Source organism: Uloborus diversus, chromosome 4 (assembly GCF_026930045.1).
Source record: "Uloborus diversus isolate 005 chromosome 4, Udiv.v.3.1, whole genome shotgun sequence".
Taxonomy (NCBI): domain Eukaryota; kingdom Metazoa; phylum Arthropoda; class Arachnida; order Araneae; family Uloboridae; genus Uloborus; species Uloborus diversus.
Window position 1 is genome coordinate 143,461,722 of NC_072734.1, and position 21,732 is coordinate 143,483,453.

The window sequence follows — 21,732 nt, forward strand, 5'->3', positions numbered from 1 at the left end:
TACCCCACTCCACCTAATTACGGGTCTGTATCAATGTTGAAATTCATTTACATATATTAGTTATACCATTGCCATTTTGATTCATTTAAATTAACTTTAAAATAATCACCAATACAACACACACATTTCCTTCTTTATTTCTTTTTCAAGAACTATACCCAGAGCATGTTTAGCAAAACTTAGCAAGAAAATTTCAGATGCTGATCTAGAAATTGTCTTTTGGAGAAAACCTGTTGCAATCTTGGTATAAAGATTTTATTAAAAAAATATGCAACACTGAGATGAAAAATGAAACCACTATCTTAAAACTGAAAAGTTCTAGAGGAAAATATGCATTGTATGGCTGAAAAGTTGATGATGGTTAAGGTATAGTCAATCAAGGCAACTTTGAGCAAGTCGGTTAACTTTTCCGTCTCTTAATGTTTTTCATTATAGTATTTGTTTAAGAAAAAGAAGGTATCGTGCTTCTTCTATTATGCTTTTGAAATAAGTTTCCTACTCGTTACATTGCAAAAATAAAATAAAAATAATAATAATAATAATAAAATAAAATAAAAACTAGATTGTTTTGCCCATCACGAAACTTTTTTCCATATCTATCTTAAGAGTTACCGGATCTAACTTCTAACGAGTAATCGCTATTATAAAACACTGCCATTCAGAAATGCTTCAAGATTTTAACAAATGGGAAATAGGGGATCTGTTTTTTACACTCGTCAATTGCATAAATAAGGTTTTCTAGAAAAAATAACCACTTGTTTATACTAGTCCATTACAGTGAAACATGAATAAACAAAATTTACTGAAAAATAAGATCAGTCAATATCGACAAGACTCTTTTGTCATAACGGTTGCTATACTTCTGACTGTTGATAAAAAATAGTTTGTTGAAAACGCTTTGTCCTCAGTTAGACTTTCTGATGACGAGAAAATAACGATCAAGCGAATTTTTGCTATTCTAAAGAGAAATATGGGGGTTAGCCTCATTGGACTACATGGTCTTATTTGGTGTGTGTGTGCGTGTGTGTGTGTGTGCACTTACAATATTGTTTTAAACAAAAAAAAATTACTCCGATACTTACTTCGTAAGCTGTTGGTGCTTGAATATCAAAGAACACAGGTAAACAAATGTATGAACTTAACAAATTTCCCGTCACGTATCCAAGGGGAAAAAGAGCATAATGCGTACCAAACCGATATATATCTGGTGGTACTCCAAGGCTTGTGACGGATGATAATAATGAGGCCATAAGAGAAAACGCCACAGGGAAGATAGACATGTTCCTTCCTGCCAAGAGGTACTCATTTGTTGTTTTCTGCTTGTTTCCATAAAAATTATAGAAAGCACCGATTCCGGATGAAACCAAGAGCATGAGAATAATTGCAATGTAATCCATAACACCTAGGACTGCTCTTTGGACAGCCATCGTGAAGCAGCAATTGAAGTTGTTTTCTAGATGAAAGTATTTGACCCTGTTAAAAGTAAAAAGAAATATAAGTTAGAACATACGAGTATATATATATATGTTATTTCTGTATCATGAAGTACATTTAACTTGATTGACAAATTATGATATTTATTTAATTTCCACTTGAAAGTACGGGAGTTTGCATAGTGAGATTTAAACTTTGATTTTAAAAAAAATTTATAGTTCTGAAATGAGTTGTCAGAATGAAACGAAATTTTTCATGAACAAAGAAAACATTAAAAAAGAAAAGGATTACAAAGTGAAAGCAAAATGGCAATTTATAACTGAAAAAAATCCAAATGAATGGAGGTTTTACTATTCTGCTGAGCTAGTGTTTGTGTGAATTTACAAGGTTTTACAAGTTAGCGTTGTGGCATAAGAGTCTTGTGCGCTGTCGTGTATAATCTCGTACTACAGTTACCGTAAACCCAAAAAATACCGTAAAATCATAGTCTGTCCAACGTCCCATCCCCAGCGATCCCATATAAACTCGATCTGTTACAAATCAAGTCATCTATCAAGTCAAAGAAGGTTATAATGTAAAAGAGGAAGTCGTTTGACACACTTGTTGTGTGTGGCTCTTGAGAACCCTTAAAAAAGACTCTTGAGAACCCTGCCACGAGTACCAACACATGTGACAGGGCAACACTTAAAAGTACCGTTAGACTGTCCTGTTGTTGTGGATTAATATCAGAGTTGACCATAGATCATATGCCACGGTAATCGATAATATCAGGCTTGGTGTTTCACTTCCCCCCTTGTCGTCCTTGTTACACTTCGTTTTTCCCTGCCGCCTTCTTATTTTTTTTCAATCAAAATCAAATAAATGGTTGAATGAATAAATAGAAAAGTACCAAAAATAATAAATGAGTAAACAAATAAATTATTTGGTTAGTTGAGAAGTAAATAAAGGAGTGAATAAAATAGAAAATCAATTAGACAATAAGTGCATAAGTGAATAATTATGTGAATTTATAAATCAACGAAAGCAAATGAATGAATTAAACAGTAAATACATAAATGATTCAAAATTTTCTTGAATAAATAAATGAAATTAATGTGCAGGGCAAAATGAAAATGATGTTATTTCTCTCTGCCCCGCATAAGTTGCATTACAAATTAAAAATTAAACCGCTTCTCATATTTAAAAAATAAATAATGCAGTGAACGTTAGTAGGTCTTAATAATTTTTTGAAGTATTTCTGACAAGATTTTTAACATTTAACAGCTACAAATATAGTTTTATACATTAAAAAATTACAATATGAATGTCAAATATTTTAAATGGTTTGTACTATCATGTATGTTAAACTTTAGAGACAACTTTTTCTTCATTGGGATAAACTACATGTTTAATAACAAAGTTAAAATATTGCCGAATGGTCATACTGTAAACTGTAAGAATATTGCACCTCTTCAACTTACCTATTTCTTTCACTTTACTTCCCATTCCTTCCCCTAGTATGATGCAGATGTAATGACTTATTTTATCAAACTACCGTGTTAGTTCAATATGACTTAATTAATGTGCACATGAAATCCAAACAGCAGTTAACTAATAATGCGTAATAGTATTTTTTTACTTTTGAAATAAAAGTAACATTTAGCTCATCGGGAATGAACTTAAAAGTATAACAAATAAATTATTTTACGATGAGACCGACAAGAGAGCAGAATTTAGTTTACCATAATGCCGTCTTTAAATGGCAATAGCATTATACAATCCATTTACTTTTCATATGTTTTATTATGAACGCTAAATTATAATACTCGTTTTCTTCACTCATAAATTAAAAACACAAAAAATAAGTTTTTAACTACCACCATTATAACCTATCTAACAAATGCAATAGGAATTATTATCTTATACTGTTTTTTTCCGAATTTATCAGTCACTGCATTTTCCAAAAAGAAATTATACTAAATAATCAGATGAGTTCCTGTGATCCTTTAATATAATTCTATTAAAACATGTGTGTTAATTGCTAACAAGACATTATTCTATTACATTTCCATATGTCATAACATATATGGGCTACTTCACACCGACAAGATACTAAGAAGGGCATTTTGCATACAATCACTCAGTGGTAACTTTTAACTTAGCCAAAAAAAAAAAAAGGTTTTTATTTGAAACATTTTTTGTTTCAGAAAATTAAATATTCTTAAGAATTACATACAGAATAACATTAACCATCACTTGAAAATTTTATATTTATAGAATTTTTCATTAACCTATCTCAAACCAAATCATTTGTCATTTGGAAAAAATAACGTTAAACCTACTTCTATGGTTGTACATCTGTGTGTCACAACTGAGAAAAAAACTTCCTTAGACCCAAATATATACCAGACGGTAGCTTGAGCAACTGGATATTAATAAACGTTGATGAAAAGAAAACCCACTCTCGTGAAAACTATAATTAATGTTCTGCTTAGACGGAACACAATGCATTGTTTGTTAATATATTTATAGTTTTTTTTTTATTTTACCGAGTGTCCCGGAAAATAATTTTAATTACAGCAGCGATTGCATGCGATTGCATGATTTATTCATGGTTGTTCGCTTGGAAATAGCAAAACTATGACACAGTCAAAAGAAATCCTGCTTAATCTCGTCAATCTTTAAAAATGTCACTGAGTTATAGCTTTCAAAAGCTATTAAACTTTCAAAGATTTTGAAGTTTGATACACGTCTCTTCATAGCTGAAAATCGTCTTCTTAAAGATTGTCTTCTTAAAGTTCTTTTAATCATCTAATTAATTTTTGAAATACCCAAACATTTCTTATGATTTGATTAAAATCATACATTACAGTGGAAAAGCATCTAATTGTGTCGCGTTTAAATCAGTAAAATAATTTTTGATGATCTTAATGTTTGCAATAGATTATACACTAAGTTTAATACTTTAATGGAATCCAAAGTGCAAATTCACAAAAAAAAAATAATCTTGTCTTAAATAAAATTTAAAATGACCGGCAACAAAACCTCTAACTGTACCGTATTTATATTGTTGGAAGAATTTTATTCTTCTTGATGTTTTGAATAAATTAAGCATTGTAAATTCAATACATTTACGTAATATGAGAAAAAAGTACAAAACCACCTTACCCTTTTATAACCAATTTTCAAAATTATATCTTAATTTCGATAAATCATAATTAGAACAATTAGGTAGATTTCATATTCATCAAAACTCTTCTTTTCAACTTTTATCTATACGAAGTACTATATGCATTGCAATGTTGATTCTCAAATATCGCAACGTCAAATGAAGGAAGAAATGTCTGAATATTAAGCGGAAGAAATAAATTTCGTTAAGAAATGAGATACGAAAGCATGCGTAACATATTATTATCTATCTCATACATCAGTTAATAAAAAAAATCGTAAAACGGGTTAAATACACTGCAATAAATTTTCAAGTGAAAGAGTTTCTTTTTTTTTTTTTTGGAAGTATGGAAAAAGAAAATTTTGTTGAACATAACTTTTTTTTAACTTCAGTATGCGGATAGTGATACTATAATAAGCACCTGCCATATTCAAGACGCTTTCATCAAAATGAGAGAGAAAGGGAGGGAGAAGTAATGCACCCGCATAGTGTTTTACCGAACTAATGGACCATCTTTTTATCGATTTTTTTTTTCTTGTTTTAAACTAAAACAATAAAACCCACGTTTCGTCAACATTAACGATTCTATCTCAATTATGTTGCATTTGTATTCGGTTAAAAAAGGCACTATAAAAGTCAACGCTCTAATGCTACAAAAGTAACGTTGAAATGCAAAATAAATAAATAAATAAATAAATAAATAAATAAAACTTCTTCAGTTTTCCGTGAATCCTAGGCCTAAAACAATCGTGATTTTGAGTATATGACCAACAAAAAAAGTCGAAAAGACTTTATTCAAAACTTGATTCATGTTTACCAAGCATATGATATAGTAGGTGCAGTAAACAAATCATTAAGATGAGTGTAGTAAATTTTTAACAAATATGCAGCTCTCCAGCAAAGATAAGTTTAATCTTCCTTTCGGTTCTAATTTTATGATTTATTTCTAAACTCATTGGTGCAAAAATATGCTGTACAGCGGGCTCGAAAAGAAATAGTGAAACCCAGATTTAATGTCTCTCGAATCTACGCTTTCCCCGCATTTAACTTTTTTTCTTTGGGTCGCATCATCAATTTTGCTGCTATGTATTTCGAGTATTTTACGTTTTCCCGTATTTGAAGTTTTTTAACCCAGTTCCCTGAGAAACGTAAAATTGGGGTTTCACTGCATTAAGAAAGAAACATGTGCTCGTAAAAATATTTCTTTTTTTTTTCTTGCGCTAAAAAAAAAAAAAAAAAATATTTCCTTTATTCGAGCAACTTGCTATACAAGATTAAAAGTAGAAATATCAAAAATATGTGCTTAAGTATGTTTTTCTGTGGGTGGATTCTCTATCAGTGATTTGTATGTGATTTATCTTATTTTTTTCTCTCTCTCATTTAAACGAACTTTAAGGACGGAATCTGGAACTTGTTTCTACTCAGAATGTTGTAAAATCATTTCTTCCCAGGGCAATTTAAAAAGTAACATTAGACACTATTGAGAAAACTCATCCTGTATTATTGTTGCTTAAGCAAAGTAATCAAGAATGAGACCAGTTTTCCGTTAGTAGTCTAGTTACAGCAAAATCTATATTCTAACATGCTCGTATACTACTTTTCTGCGTCAAAAATTGTAGAAGACAAATTATTTTAATTGTAACCATTATAAAAAGCTTAATGCTTACATATGTAACTGAAGCTGAACCCAAAAGATTGGGGGGGGGACATTATTTAACTCATATTGAAAAATATCCGATGTGAAAAACACACCACATTCACACAGGCCTATTAAATAAAAGATGGTTTTTAATTACTTTGAAGAATGGTTGCACGTTAGAAGCAAAACTTCTTATATGCAAACATTTTTCGACGTTTTCCTGCGCCTCCATATGTATGGTAAACATGAAGAACTCTGCTCCATGTACGTTTCTCAGCGGGCGCTTGGTCGTTCCTGATTTGCCCCCCCCCCATTCACCACATGCGGTAAACCTTTACCAGGATAACTGTGGTGGTGATTGGTGGGATGTAAACAAATAAAGAATAAATAAACATGAAGAACAGAAATTTAAAATAAAAGAAAGTGGACGTTCTAGCTAGCGTCTAAGTTGAGAAATTATACAAAACCATGTGGTATGGATCTTGCACAAAAAAAATGTACAATATTGAGCACATACATTGCCTTAGAGTGAGCTTTTTTTTTTTTACGTTTAAACTTTTAGTTTGTTGCACACCGATGCAGTAACGACTTTTGAAGAAATTCATTTTCCAACTATCAGCAATTAAAACGTAAATTTAAAGGCAATCTCGCCGAATACCTCCAATTTGGATGATAAGCTGACAAAAGATTCGAAATTCCATATTTTAATTGAAAAATGTCGGCAGTTTGGCGATAAATCACCATGTTACGAAATATAGTAATGTATTGCAAAATGATTGACACTTTATGACATTACTTCAAAACTTACTTTTGAAACATCCGAATGCAGCAAAATGTCTAGTTTACAACTACACTCCATATACATTCGCCCTATACACAAACTTCTAACCTCCTTTTACGGCATAGGGTAACGACCCCAGTAATTGACACTTTAACAGTTTGTCCTATTACTTACCTTTGTTTTCATTACCGAGAAAAAAAAATTCACTTGCAGATATTTTTGTATCAAAGAATGCACATCTGTGCATCTATTTAGTTCACTAAAAGGAAAAATACTTGAACAGATATTTTTATAAAAATATATGTATAAAAAGTTACCAAAATCACCAGTATTTGACACCTGATATCCCAGTGTATGACACCTTGTGATCCAATAATTGGCACATGTTAATAGAACTGGAAAACCATTTTATTTTTCACTTTTAGATTACATACAAATTTTATCATCGTAAGGAACATAATTAATATTATTTTAAAGCAGGTAATTTTTGTATCAAAGAATGCAAATCTGTGCATTCTTTTCCTTTTAGTTCACTAAAAGGAAAAATATTTGAACTGATATTTTTATAAAAATATATGTGTAAAACGTTACCAAAATCATCAGTAATTGAGACCTGATACCACAGTGTTACCTTGGGGTATCACAGTAACATAAAAAGTTACCAAAATCACTAGTAATTGACACCTGATACCCCAGTGTATCACACCTTGTGATTCAGTAACTGGCACATGTTAATAAAACTAGAAATTCACTTTATTTTTCACTCTTAGATTACATACAAATTTATCATCACAAGGAACATAATTCATATTAATTTAAGGTAGGTAATTTTACATAAATTAATGTATTAGTTTAAAATCACACATCTTGACGTTGAAAAGTATTTTATTATATCGAAATAAAAGTAAATTTGAAGTGTTGCATGGAAAAAAAATATCTAGATAATTGCTGTTTCATTAGTTCATATGCAGTTTTGATTTTACAAATTATAGCTGTTAACACAGAAAACGGAACATTAACCCGATGATTCTAAGGGACCACGAAAAATGAAAGAATTCTCTACTGTCGCATATCTCACTGATAGCCAAATATATTTTGTTTTTATTGCTTCTCTTAAAAATTTAACAATATATTCTGTAGGATTCTAATCGATAGTAGAACCCACTTAATATAGTTGTTTCAAAAGTATCAGAAATCGAACTAGTGAGGTATTGCACAACACATTAGTGTTTATAGGCACATGTGCCAATTACTGAAGACTAGCAAACCTGAAGCACCACTAAATGGCATCCATCATTACTTCAAAAATCCAAAAAGGGGAAAAAATGTACTTCTACCCACTCAAAGTAAGACCTTTCAACTAAACAAAACTTTTGACAACCAAAATTTAAAATCCATTTTAAGTCAGATTATAATGGATTGATGCACATGCTTCCCGTAAGCCAGAGAAGAAGCTTTTGCAACAAAAATGACTGATTTGACACAAGTCACATTTTTTTTTCTCCATCCTGTGCACTGCTACCATTTAGTAATATGAATCAAAGTTTTAATCTTTAAAGTAAATGTACGTTCAGTTGGTATATAGCCTTCTACTTTTAGAAGATTGGATACGAATCTTATTTTTTGACATTTTTGCTGGAAGTGCCAATTACTGGAGATGTTATCCTACTGTATTTGAGTTTTGCGAGCGTATTTGCCTACATACGTACGGATATACAGATGTCCGTGAAAAAACTCGTGTATTTTATCTCGGGAATAATCAAAAGATACATTTCGGTTATCCATGCGTTTGTAGGTAAATACGTGCGTGAACGGTTAAAAAAAGAGGGGACCTTTATGAAGGGTTACATCGAAATGTATTTATAAAGTTTTTAGATTTGTAAGTATTCTCAAATGTTTCAACTTATATTTAATCCTTGAAAAGCAGAATTATTACAACGTGGGTGGAGAGGGAAAGGGGGTTGTGCGAGTGACACCAATCTGGGAATGGACTTACAAATAGATATCAAAGTCTATAAAAAAAAATATAAATATTAAATTGCGGAAATTTGTCTCAGTGTACTAAATTGTAAAATATTCCATCAAACGTAGCATCACTATGGCAAAGGTTCCCGACTATCGTAGAGGGAGACTGCTTTATTGAAATTTGAAGAGGGAAGGTGTGTTTTTAGGGGCATTTTTTCCTTTAGGAGGCTTCATGGTATTTGGTGGGGGAGAGTTTTTGCTCTTGAGGGAGATGGGTTTCTCCAACTATGGGGGCATTTGCGTCGGGTTACTCTTATATGTGTTGACACCAAAATTGACTTAAAGAGATTCAGAAACACGTAAATATGTTCTCTAATTCTGAAATGTTTTTCGCAATTTGTTAATCTAGATTTAATTGAACAAACGTTAGATATTAAATTTTTATCAGAACGTTCAACATACGGAGTGCTCAGAAATTCCTGTTTTTATATGTCATACCTGTTCAGACGAAAAATAATAATATTAAAACTAAACACGTAATCTTTGCGCCTTTCTTATGCATCCAGAATGTTTAAAATTGTGAGTTGTATTTATAAATGTTTATGAATGCATATAAAGAGAAACTTTTCTTTTGTTTCAGGTGGGAAAAGGATGTCAAATAGAGGCCAGTGCAACGAATTTCCTTTATAGAAAAAGATCTATAATTTCGTTTTAATCTAAGCATCATCCATAAATTGTAAGATTTATCAGAAATGATGTTATTGTAATCCACGTGCGTGTACTTATAAACATAAAAAAACGGTAAGTTCTTTTTTTTTATTTAATTGTGTGTTTATATAATTTCTAATCTGTTAATTATTATTTTACGATAAAAAAAAATTATTTTTTTCTCTAATAAGTATTTTTTTTATTGCATATCATGCTATATTTTAATTACTTATTTTTAAGACATGTTTTTGATCATGTTCTTGGACTGAAAAATTTTGTTTGGTATTGAGTCATTCAAAATTCGATTTGCTCTATTCGATCATATTCTATCTACCTATAACGTATTTCCTTCTAGGTGGGGCAAAGGTAATTCTCGGCTGCGCGATTGGCAGATAATATTGATCATATTAGATTCGATCGAATTCTGTCACAGTTGAATGAGCCCTTTTATTGATAGTATTAAACTGGTATAAACGCTGCTACTAAGAAGTCAATAAAAAGTGAATGCAGCATTTTTCCATTGAGGGGCGATTAATTTTCATTACTTACTCTTTACTGCCATATCCTAGTGAGCACATGTTGAATACGAATGTTTCGGGCTTCAATTCTGTAACATTTCTGGAGAAGCAGGGCTTGAGATCTGAATGGGAGAACTAAACCATGATCTAGCCCCCCCCCCCTTCCTACCACGAATGGCTAAGAATATTTTAGCCATTGGCAAAAACTGTAAGGTTAACAACAGGGAACCCCCGAAGACCCAGAAACTTGACACTGAGACCCCCGATAATTTAATTGGGCTCCTTAATCTCTTCTTCCCCCCACCCCCCAAATGGTGTTTGTGATCCGAAATTTCAGAAAACGTTGGGTTGCCGTTTCCGAACAATTTGCGCTGACAACACATTCTAAAACTAAAAATTATTTTAAAAAAAAACACTATAATTTTTTTAAATGATTTTAATGAGTTTTGTATGCCTATTTGAAGAGTTTCTGCAGGAAGAAAGGGGAAGAGGGGGGGTCCGGCTTTCTCATAGTTTCTGAAAATTTAACACTGTCTTCGGAAAATTTTAATTGATCCACTTTCACCCCTATGTTTTCCTTGACATCGCCGAAGATCAGCAAGCTATATACCGACAGTCCGGTTTTTACATTCAGAGATTGCAATTTGGTCCTTGTTATGAACTCGTTAGTAGGAATCGACAGCAACCGAGCTGGAGGTGTCATCTCATTTAAGTTGAGAGTGTCAACAAACTAACAACTAAGGTAACTCTACCTTAGATTAAGTAATCAACTCATTTCAGCGGGCTGAGTTTGAAATTCTCCCGAAACTTTTTAAAAGTTGAAAGTCTCAAAGATGAAGTTTAGAAGATAGTGCAGTTATAATATCCAGAAACTGCAGTTTCGTCCTTTTTGTGTACTCATTGGTCTGGAATAGTCACAATAACTGAGCTAGAGGTCGAAGTCCTCTCATTTAGAGCCCCTATAACTGGAGAGGCCGACGCATCCGCCATTTTGGAGCAAGCGTACAACAGGGAAAGCTACCTTTATTGGCAATTATTCGCCCAACATTAAACGAGAGAGTCGGAGAGCGAAGGTGAACATTGTCGAAATTTTGGAAACAGTTGGCGTCGTTTCCATGCTGCCAGTCACTTCGCTGGCAATTATTTATCCATTTTTTTTTTCTTTCTGCATCTGCTGGAAATCTGAACAGCTGAAATCCTTTTTTAGAGCTGTTTACACAATTAACAGCTAAACAACCACCCATTTGACTTACTTTAACACATGTTAAAGAAATGTAAACATCAGCAGCAATGCTATCGCTACGAAGTACTGGATCAAGTTTGCTCCAAAATGACGGATGCGTCGGCTCCTCCACTATAGGGGCCTTACTCTCATTGAAAGCTGGTGTGCCAAATTTACTTTAGCTATCAGTTTGTTTGCACTCTCAGCATCAGTGAAATGTCATCTGCCTCCAGTTGGGTTATTCTCTGTTCCAAACTAATCATTCCATAACAAGGGTCGAACTGTGTTTTCTGGATAGCATAACAGATCTGTTTTAATAATGCATATAGTTTTGTCTTTGCCCTGACTTAAGGGCAGTAACTTAATGCTTAAGCATCGAAGGGCGTTCTAAACTTGATGCGTTTCTTGAAATTACTTGTCGAAAAAGTTAGTCGCTAAAGAATGGGAGATCGAGAGTTGACTGCATATACAGATGAAAACCTATTATTTTCTGTAACTACATTAAGCTAATCTTAAGCTGGAGTAAGCTCTCACGTAATGATTACTTACATGTAATTTTTCCTCTCCAAAGTAAAGGAGAGAAAGTCACTTTTTTAAGATGACTCAAAAATATAATATTTTAAGTTTTATCTTTCTGAATATCTCTTTTTACAAGGTTTTAATGTCTTCCAGCATGTTATCTCAGAGCATTTTATTTACATGTGTTGAATCAAAAATAGCATAAAGGTTTAAAACAAGGCTAAACCTGTTTACTTCATGGCCAGATACACAGTTCTTTAGTTATTTTCCAGTTTATTACACTAATCTTAGAGATTTTACTGCCACATTTTCAACATTTGAATACGTTATTGTGAAGATAAAAAATAAATAAACAAGTAAATAAAAACAAAATCTTACCTTTTTAAAACATAGGTATTCTGTAGGGGATACTGAAATAAGAGTCGATTCAGACGCCAACCGGAACATTGAAGTTATGCTTGAAGCTGTCCTTCTCTACATTCATAATACGTATCGATGGTAAGGAAATGTTTAAGAATTTTCAATAAACTAAAAATACTTAAACAATATGCGAGCTTAGAAAATTTAATGTAATGCATTCTTATTTGAAAGTGCACAGTATTTTTAGTTAGTTTTAAAATTTTGAATTTACTGAGGAATAATTTAGTATGGCAAAAATATTTTCTAAATTTGTAGTTTAAATCCTTTAAAATTTAATTTTAAATTTTAGTTTTAAATTAGAAGTTAGTTTCTGTCAAGGATCTGATTTGTCAAATAGGTTGCTATCATCCGGAACAAATGCCATTTATGATGAAAATCTTTAAGAATTAATGTCACGAAATAATGAAACTATGCTCAATTTGGTGCAAAATTATAGGTCCACCACACTCAACTTGGAAACACTCATATGTGGAATTGCATGATCAGCAGTTCTGTACTTTTTTTATTCCATGAAAATAAGTTTTAGCACCCAAATAAATAATATGATTCATACTACAGAAATGCATACTACTTTAGAATACGTTAAAAATAATTCAACAGGCATTTTATAATCCAGTTTGACTTCTTGTAGTATCGCAAAAAATATATCTCATGTTGACGATGCAGTAAAAACAATAACAAGCTTTATCTGATACCAGGAAGTAGAACGACGGGATTAATAGAAAGAGCTAAATTTATATAAGAAGCAAATAAATCACTTGAACAAGAATGAGATAAATTAATTAATTAATAATTATTTAGTAAGTAATTAGGCATATATATGGCTTCTTTCTTTTGCGTTTAGCTAATTATTTTTTTTTTCTTTCCTTATAGGAAAGCATTGTCCTGAAGTTTAGACGCTCTCTATCTTTATGCTTCTCAAATTTTGCATTTATTCCATATAAATTTAAGCTGTGTAATGATCAAGCTTCAACAATTCCGAAATAGTGCCCAACATGTGCTTACCAGGGGTCTCCGCCTTTTTGCGCTCTTCGGCGCTTAAAAACTCACAATCGCTTCTACAATCGCTGTGTGAAAAAAAAAAAAAAAAAAAAAAAAAAAACGAAATTCTGGCGTACATCTAACTGCCATCTCTAGATATTAATCCAAATCTCCAAAAGTAATTGATTTTTATGGATCTGAGATGAAATAGTGTATTGCTTCATAGTGAAAACAGATAACAAAGTGAAAAAATGCAGTACTGATTACAACTAGAAACTAGTGTTTTTTTTTTTTTTTTTTTTTTTTTTTTTTTTTTTGATTTTATGAAAATGACCTTCATGTTGCAAGGAACACAGTAGGCAATACTTTATTACTCAGAAGGAAAAGAGAATAAAATTGGTATAAATTGTAACTTAGTTCCAGAAACTGATAACATTTATTGCCCTAATTGCTTTTTATTTTTATGACGTTTCTTCTGTTCTTAACAACGTTTCGCCAAATGCTAGAATTTTTAGGAATCCCGTTTGGGAGGTTAACCCATCATTTAAAAAAATTCTAAAAAATTGTTGAAAATGAAATTCTGCAAATAAAGAGACATTTCAAAAAAGTAAAAAATATGCTGATTTATGAGATGGGTAAAAGTGTGTTCCTTTTTAAACATCATCTGTTAATAAATTCTGGGAATGTAATCTGATTTGAATGAAAGTTTTTTCTTTAAAAACCTAAGCAAGGTCACCTTTCTTCGAAGGTTCTTTTGCTTTCTTTCTTCTCTTAGTTCCTTTTAAAAGGAAAAGAAAGTTTTGTTATCGCGAAACAATTTTCACCTAAATTTCGACATAAATTTACGTCTTAATACAAAATTTCTATCGGTATCATATAGAGAGATTCTATCAACTGGTAGTTAAAAAAAAAAACTGGAATTTATATCTGTACGAAAGAAAGCAACGATTTCACAAGTATACCCAATTCTGTTCTCGATCTGTTTTCAAACGTGCCATCACTGTGTTCTCAAATGTGTTATCAAGCCGAAATTTGGCAAATGTCCTGAAAGACACAGATTCGTAGGACATGTCGGTACACTTTCTTTTCAACGGAACATATTTAGAACACATTTTAGGGTCATTCAAGCACCTGAAGCAATAAATAACTTTTTTCTTCCCCCTCTGAGGAGTTGAATCGACCTTGGTTGGAACCTATTGGATCAGGTAATACATACCGCAAACACTGTTCCGAAAATTTTCATTAAATGAGGAAAAATTTTTGTTGTGTGATGAAATCACTTTTTCGTGTTAATTTCTTCATTATTAGTATTATTTATTTAATTTTTAATCATTCTCTTACTCTCATGTACATTTGATTTCCACTGCCAACCAGCTCGATTGTTCTCTTGAAATCTCATATCAAATACCCTTTTTAAATACCGTAAGTCGATGCTTAATTCATTCAACCCGTCAATCGTAGTATATTTTTATCTGTCTTAATTTACTGATCTTAACAACGCTGGATTTCGTGGAAAACCTTTGATCAAAACCCAGTGATAATTTTTGGAGTCAGTTTTAGCCTGTTGTACTCTTTCGCTATTCAGAAGAAAACTTGGTGAGATTATATTTCCTTCATTTTCTAAAGAGTAGTTTCAAAGATGCGATAAACTTTCCCATTTTGAAAAAAGTCCTTCAAAAAGGCATAATTTAGAATACTCTTATCGTATTATCGTTATTCATAATCTTATTCGCATGTATTTGTGCGTGTACCCATGTATAAATGACATTTGGTGAGGAGACGTGACCTCATGTCAGTGCTGTAAGCGCGTCACAGAGATTAAAAGGTTAAGAACCCACCTGTATAGGGTCCAAGAGTAAATTTAGAAAACATTTAAATTTTCGAGCTTTAAAAGAACCTCCGATGTCCCCCATAAAGAACTCCATTTTGATGGTCATAAAATCTGCATTAATAGAGGAGAGGGTAAATATTGAAATAATACTCAAGAAAATCTCGAAAGGATGCTCTATCTCTTTGCAAAGAACCGGATTCAAGTTACATTTATCATTTTCATGCACCACATGGCACTACAAAATATATTTCTGAGACGCTTATCGAATAATTTCGAAAGATATGCATTGCATAAGCAATACATAATGGTATTAATGTATTTAATCCATATATTGCAACTTCAATCAGTAAAAAACTAATGGAGTCGTTTCCAAAACTTTAAAAGTATTGTTTTCTGAAAGAGCATGCTTAAAAACATAGGATCTGACCATTTTTTAAATAATTTATTTAAGTTTAATATTTTTAAAAAATTACTTAAATCGGTGAACTTTCATTGTTTACATTTCTTTGCGATGACATCACAAATGATGAAATGCCATTCTGTGTTGCCATTCACGGTCCAAAATATTTAATTCGCATCTTAACTCACGGGTATTTGCAACGATATGGTTGATAGCAAGCGTAGAGCGCAATTTTAATTCGCTTCTTGATTATCATAACGTGGAAACGCGGCACAAAGATGCGTCAAAGAGCATCATTTGTGACATCATCATGACCACCCCTTGTTTGAAAAATCGGACAGTTTAAAAAATTAATTAAAAAATAAGTGTTGGGAAAATGAAAGAATTTTCTGGGTCCATGTTTTTTTTTTTTTTTTACTTATTCTATCAATTTCAGTGACTAAAAGTGCTACTTTTGACTGAAGGAAACAAACCCCATCGTCCCAATTTCAGCCGCCTTTTCGGTTTCAGATAACTCTCTCCTAATTGTTCTAATGAACCTACTATAATCCTCCTCGTGACTGTTGGCTTAGTCTTTGGTTGAGTCCTCTTGAAAATGGTTGATTGAAAACATGCCAATCAAGTGATATTGAAACTAGATTTTAGCTAGATTAGACATGCTAGAAACAAACAAATTTTAAGTAGTCCCCGCTATTGTGCTAACTGTAGAAGACTTGATTTGTGATCGTTTATATTGCTCTTTCTATTTTTGACGAATTCGATGCTTTTGATTCGTCCACCAGGTACCAATAATGATGAGAAGACTATACACGTATTTCTGTAGAACTTTAACATTCACAAGCGCTAACAGGAGTGGACGGAACTCGAAGACTAAATGATAGTTCTCCTTTCTTAAAAGTTGAAACAAATTTTCTGAGGATTGGTACGAATACGCCTCAAACAGATTTAATATTAAGACAAAATTTTCGCTAAAAGATTAAGCTTAGCATCCAGACGTCATTAATAGAGTAACGAGTCGAAATCAGTTCTTCGCTGTTCCGGAAAATGTTTTGTGTTTGAAGTTGAAGGATGAAAAACTACACACAAAATAAACTCCTGTACAACGCATAGTCAAGTATAGAAAGTCGTCTAATCTGAAGATTATACGTGTATTTCTTCCACCAAAAATGAATTTTTTCGTGTCTGAACTATGTCTATTTACTGGTCATCAAGTTCCATTATTACTTCCCAATCATGCGCGATGTATCCTGAGGTGGACTGGGTCCCCCAACAGGGCGCCAACCTTGACTCTCAAAAGAGTTTCGAAGTCTTCGAAGGCTCAAGAAAAAAAAAAAAAAAACCCGAAGGTGCACAGGTTTTTTCGAGGCAGAAAACGAAAAAAGCTGAAAGCACACAGGTTTGAGGGAGCAAATAAAAAAAAAAGGCGCACAGGTTTTTCAAGGGCACAAAAAAGGCGCACATGTTTGAGGGCGCTAAAAAGAAACAACGAAGTAGCACAGATATGAGGGCGTGAAAAACAAAGGTGCACCGATTCGAGGACGCAAAAAAAAAAAAAAAAAAAAAAAAAAAATTTAAAAAGTGCACAGATTCGAGGGTGCAAAAAAGGAAAAACGAGGAGTACAGGTTCGTGAGCGCATCGGCCCGATAGACCATGGGCCGGCGTTCCTCAGTCCACCCCTGGATATATCCACTACCATATTTGAATCATTAACTGCGATGAAGAAAATCAAGAATGAGAGTTTCTCTTCTCTTACCACACACTGGTGGGTGAAAAGTGACAAGTCAATGAAGATGCATAGGCAAAGGTTAACGGGTGTCAAGATACAGATAGATTGATTAGATCCATTTCTTTCTTGTTATGGCTGAAGTTGACCAAAATGGTGATTTCAAGTTTCTTCCTGCTGCGTAAGTCAGCTATTATTAATGGCATGTCATAAGTTTCTTTGCTTGCAAAGTTGTCTTCACAAATATTGCCAAGGGTGTTTTTTTTTCTTTTTTTTTTCGTTGGTACGCCTTAACTTCCTTAATACTGTCGGACCCGATTATAACGAGCTCCAAGGACCACGTTATTTACTCTTTATAACCGAATACTCGTAAAGAGTTCGATTTAACATCATAAAAACGCACACATATTTGCTTTTTTTTTTCATTTATTATTTTTAATCAGTTGATTGATTTGCTTTGCTTTCCTATCACCTGTGTTACTTTTTTCGAAAAGTACTCGGGGCCCGAAAAACATAGTCATTTGCACTCCCGGCTTGGAAAAAAGTGCAGTTTTTTGCGTAATAAAAGCCATCGAGTATTTTGAGGGTTCGTTCACCATTCCTTTCTGTTGTTATCGTCATCGCTTTCATTACTTTTTTTCACTTCATTAGTTCAGAATTGAACTACAATATCCCCAAAAACATATCTCTGAAGTGATAACATGAAAGTCAACATACATATAATTTTCAAATGCTTCTCAACTCCTCACATGAAAACAAGGGCACTTGTTCCCAGAATTCATAACTTACAACTAACTTTCGGTTTACTTCGAATGTTAAAGGAATTTTTCCAAGAAAGTATAAGTTGAGCTGAAAGTCGATAGAAAATTTTGAATCTCAAATATTGCTCGCTTTAAACGGGGTTTACTCGTTAAAAGTGAGTTGTGCACCGATAGACTTAACATTGTACCAATCATCACCCTCTATATAGTGAACATTAAACAGAAATGAATAATTTGGCACACTGTCGTGTATTCCTGACAATATAGGTTATTATGAAAAACATTAATACCAAACCCTCCTTTTATGGAACGCTGGCCACGGGCCTGCCAGGTAATGTAACCAATTGAAGAATACACTGGAAATAAATAGTGTCTATTAAATAAATCTATCTATTCATACTTATAGTCTGACCACGATATATATGGAATTTGGCAATCGGCCAAATTAAAACGATTCCGTCTGAATGAATCTAGTAGGGGAGCGTGAAAAATAGCGATGGAAAATTGAAAAATGCATTTTATAATGTCACCAGTGCTTTATTAATAAATTATATTCTCAAAGTTGAAAAGGAGGGGAAACAAAGAGTTTATGTGGGAGCAACAAAGAGAAAAGAAAAGGTTTTTCATTTCGCCCGGAAATGTAAAAGCAAAATGGTGAGCTCAAAATTATGTTGTACAAAAATTAATTATTTTATGCTGTGAGAATATAGATGGGTAATAGTTTATGTATAAAAATATTACCGTGAACAAATTGTCATTTTTACATTAATTTAGAAGCAAAATCGCACATTTGTATGGGACTACCCCTCTCCTGTAAACTAATAGATGCTTCCATTTCTCCCTGTAAACCGGATATTTGCCTTTCCACATCCTCAGTGGTCAGACTGCACTAGTATAACACACAGGTTTTTTAAGAAAGGACTTTGAAATAACATAACAGCAAAAAGGGAAGGGCAGAAAGGAAGTTTTATATTGCAAAGACAGGGCTGGAACTTTTTAAGAACTAGTTTTCAAAAATATTTAAAGATTGGATATTTGAAGGCGCTTTAGTCAAATATTTTTTAAATGGTGTATGATTACATGGTATGGTGTATGATGACAGTAGGCTTATTGGACAGAGGTCGAATCTCAATAAAATGGGTTCGATATGATAACCTTACATAGCGGTAATACGACGAAGCCGAAGGATAAAGTTCGAAGTTAGCAATTACTTAAATTGAACTGAGATGGACACTTATGCCTCAAACTTTGCAGTGAATAACTTCGAATGTTTACTTCTATTTACTTCATGTTGCTTTCTGAAACACCCTGTAAGTAGAAGAAAACATTGGATTCGAAATTTTCTTTAAAGTTTTGACGGAGTTCGACATTTTCTAGTTTGCGGAATTCATTTTGGTCACTGTTGGATATTGTCTCTGTGTCTCATATGGGCATGTGAACGATATCTTGTGATCCCTTTAACTCGAAGCCTAATGCATGGATGCGAACGAAATTTAGTGCACACTTGGGAGTAGATGCTGTTCCCTTTTTCTTTGGGGCGATCAAACCATTTTTCCCTTAAAGCGCAGACAACCCAAGAAATAATAAAAGAATATGAATAAAAATTAATGTACCGATGGGCTCAAAGGGATAAATTGCTGATTTCATTACTGCAAAGAAATTCTTCGGATAGACAGCTGATGCAGAGTCTTAGAAATATGTTCGTTGTTCTTAGTCAGAGTGAAAATTACGGTGTATACCGGGACTGCATTTAGCCATTTTATCAGGTACAGGTGGGCTATCGAACGAAGTTTTTATTGAAGCGTGATATATGTAACATTTGTGCTGGCTATAATACAAAAATTTTAAAAAATGATATAAAAGAGCATCTACAAATGATGTCATGCTTTGAGGGAAGAAATGATTCTTGAAATTGGGACAATTTGTGACAACGGAGAGGGAGAGAACTGCCCCAAATTATCGAAATGTCTTAATTTAAAGCCATTACCTATCCGCCCTCTAGGCTGAGACGGCTGGGCTACGGCGAAAGTACAAGGCATGCATCAATATTGATGACCACTCCTTCCAGCATTTTCTCTTAACGTATTCCGCAGTTTCTGCAACGTAAACTTATTTCAAGGGCACTCCTTTTTAACCCCTGACACACAAGGGAAGGAGGTTATAAGTTTGACGTGTATCTGTCTGTGGCGCCTAAACAGATGGACCGATTAAAAAAAATGTTCGAAAGGAGAGTTGATCCAGAGTTTTCTTAGTTATTTTGGTTTTGATACTAAGTGGTTTAAGTTTTTATAACATTGTTTTAAACTTTAAATAAATGTGTTTCTTTATTTTTTTCAGAAATGTTTTTTTTTTATTTGTATCAAGTTTCATTTATGTGGTATCCGACTTTTTCATTCGTGGTCTGCGTAGCGATAGGCTACTTATTTTGCATTTTAATAAACTTGGCTACTGGTAAGAATTTTGTCAATTTATGATTGATAGCAGTGACGTTTCCCTTAATTAAAATTTACTATGTATATATTGAATATTAGACGGTATGGAAGTCACTTTAACGTATGTGTTTAAACATTTAACAATAACTAAATTATTATTTTAAATGCCTATGTTCCCAAACGTTAACACCAAATTAAAAACAAATATTTAAGAAAAGTTTCTCCTTTGAAGATTTAAAAACAAATAATAATAGTAATACCACCTTTCTATCAAATGAAAGAAAAAGCCAAAATTAAACTTTCAAACAACTCGCCAACTAAATAAAACGAAATTAAAAGTTCCAATTAAATCCAAATAAATACATATATATCTAGTTTGTTCAAAAAACAATATAGTTTCCATCAAAAAAAAAAAAAAAAAAAAAAAAAAACATGAGAAGCAAAAATGTGGGTAATAAGGTACATTACTTTTTTTTTTTAATTCCTATAATCGATAAATAAAGCAAGTCACCAGCATCATTTAAAAAATTATAGAAATTACAGCGATAAAATATCTTTTTGCTAACAAAACCTTAAAAGCAGGATTAACACATCTTAAAAGTATCGCTAAAAAAAGTCAAAAATGAATAAAATAATTCAATTAATGTCAAAAGATTAAGAATTATAAAGTAAGGTTGGCCGATAGGAAAACTGTGTATCTGTCTTTCTATCTGTACGTCTATATATTTTGAGAATATTGCTCAGATACAAGAAAGTCGATGTTGATATACGGGGAAATAGACTCGTTAAGTTTTGTACGGAACTTTTTGTATCATTTATATGTTCACGTTATAACATTTAGTTTACTTTAAATTTTCGCTTAAATCTTTTTGTGATACATTGAAAATATCGAATGATTAATACTAGGGTTTCCAATCCCACACCGAATTAAGTCCCGCGGGATTCCAGGATTCTAAGGAGCCAACCCCGTGGGATTCCGGGGTCCCACGGGATCGACTTCATTTTTCTAAAAATTAAACTTTAATGTCAATTTGAAAAAGTTGTGCTTTTTTAGGAAGGACTGCTTTTCTTACTTGAATTAGTAGTCTTCTTGAATTCCGTACACCAATTGTAGAGCACTACAAACTCAGATCCTTAGCAATCATCGTTTCATAAGCAAGAGTGAGCCGCTCGAATGGGATGGGAAAGGATTTTGGTTCTAAAAATAATGCGCTTGATAAAAACACGTGCTGCGGTTTATGTTACTCTT

General features: G+C 32.7%; 1 protein-coding gene across 5 annotated transcripts in view; it reads right to left on the reverse strand.

The window, feature by feature from the left end:
- LOC129220290 (putative sodium-dependent multivitamin transporter) overlaps nucleotides 1-21,732 on the reverse strand; it is a 51,968-nt gene that overhangs the window by 19,394 nt on the left and 10,842 nt on the right. Inside the window, exons 1-3 of one of the 5 annotated variants that reach the window (XM_054854686.1) lie at nucleotides 13,360-13,424; nucleotides 12,313-12,462; nucleotides 1,083-1,473 (exon numbers count right to left, since the gene is read on the reverse strand). In XM_054854686.1, coding sequence (XP_054710661.1) covers nucleotides 1,083-1,427 — 345 coding nt within the window. In that variant the 5' untranslated portion in view covers nucleotides 1,428-1,473; nucleotides 12,313-12,462; nucleotides 13,360-13,424. Of the gene's footprint in view, nucleotides 1-1,082; nucleotides 1,474-3,755; nucleotides 3,798-4,581; nucleotides 4,719-12,312; nucleotides 12,463-13,359; nucleotides 13,425-21,732 lie in introns of those variants that run through there. The other 4 variants (XM_054854684.1, XM_054854685.1, XM_054854687.1 and 1 more) reach the window with 4 other exon arrangements.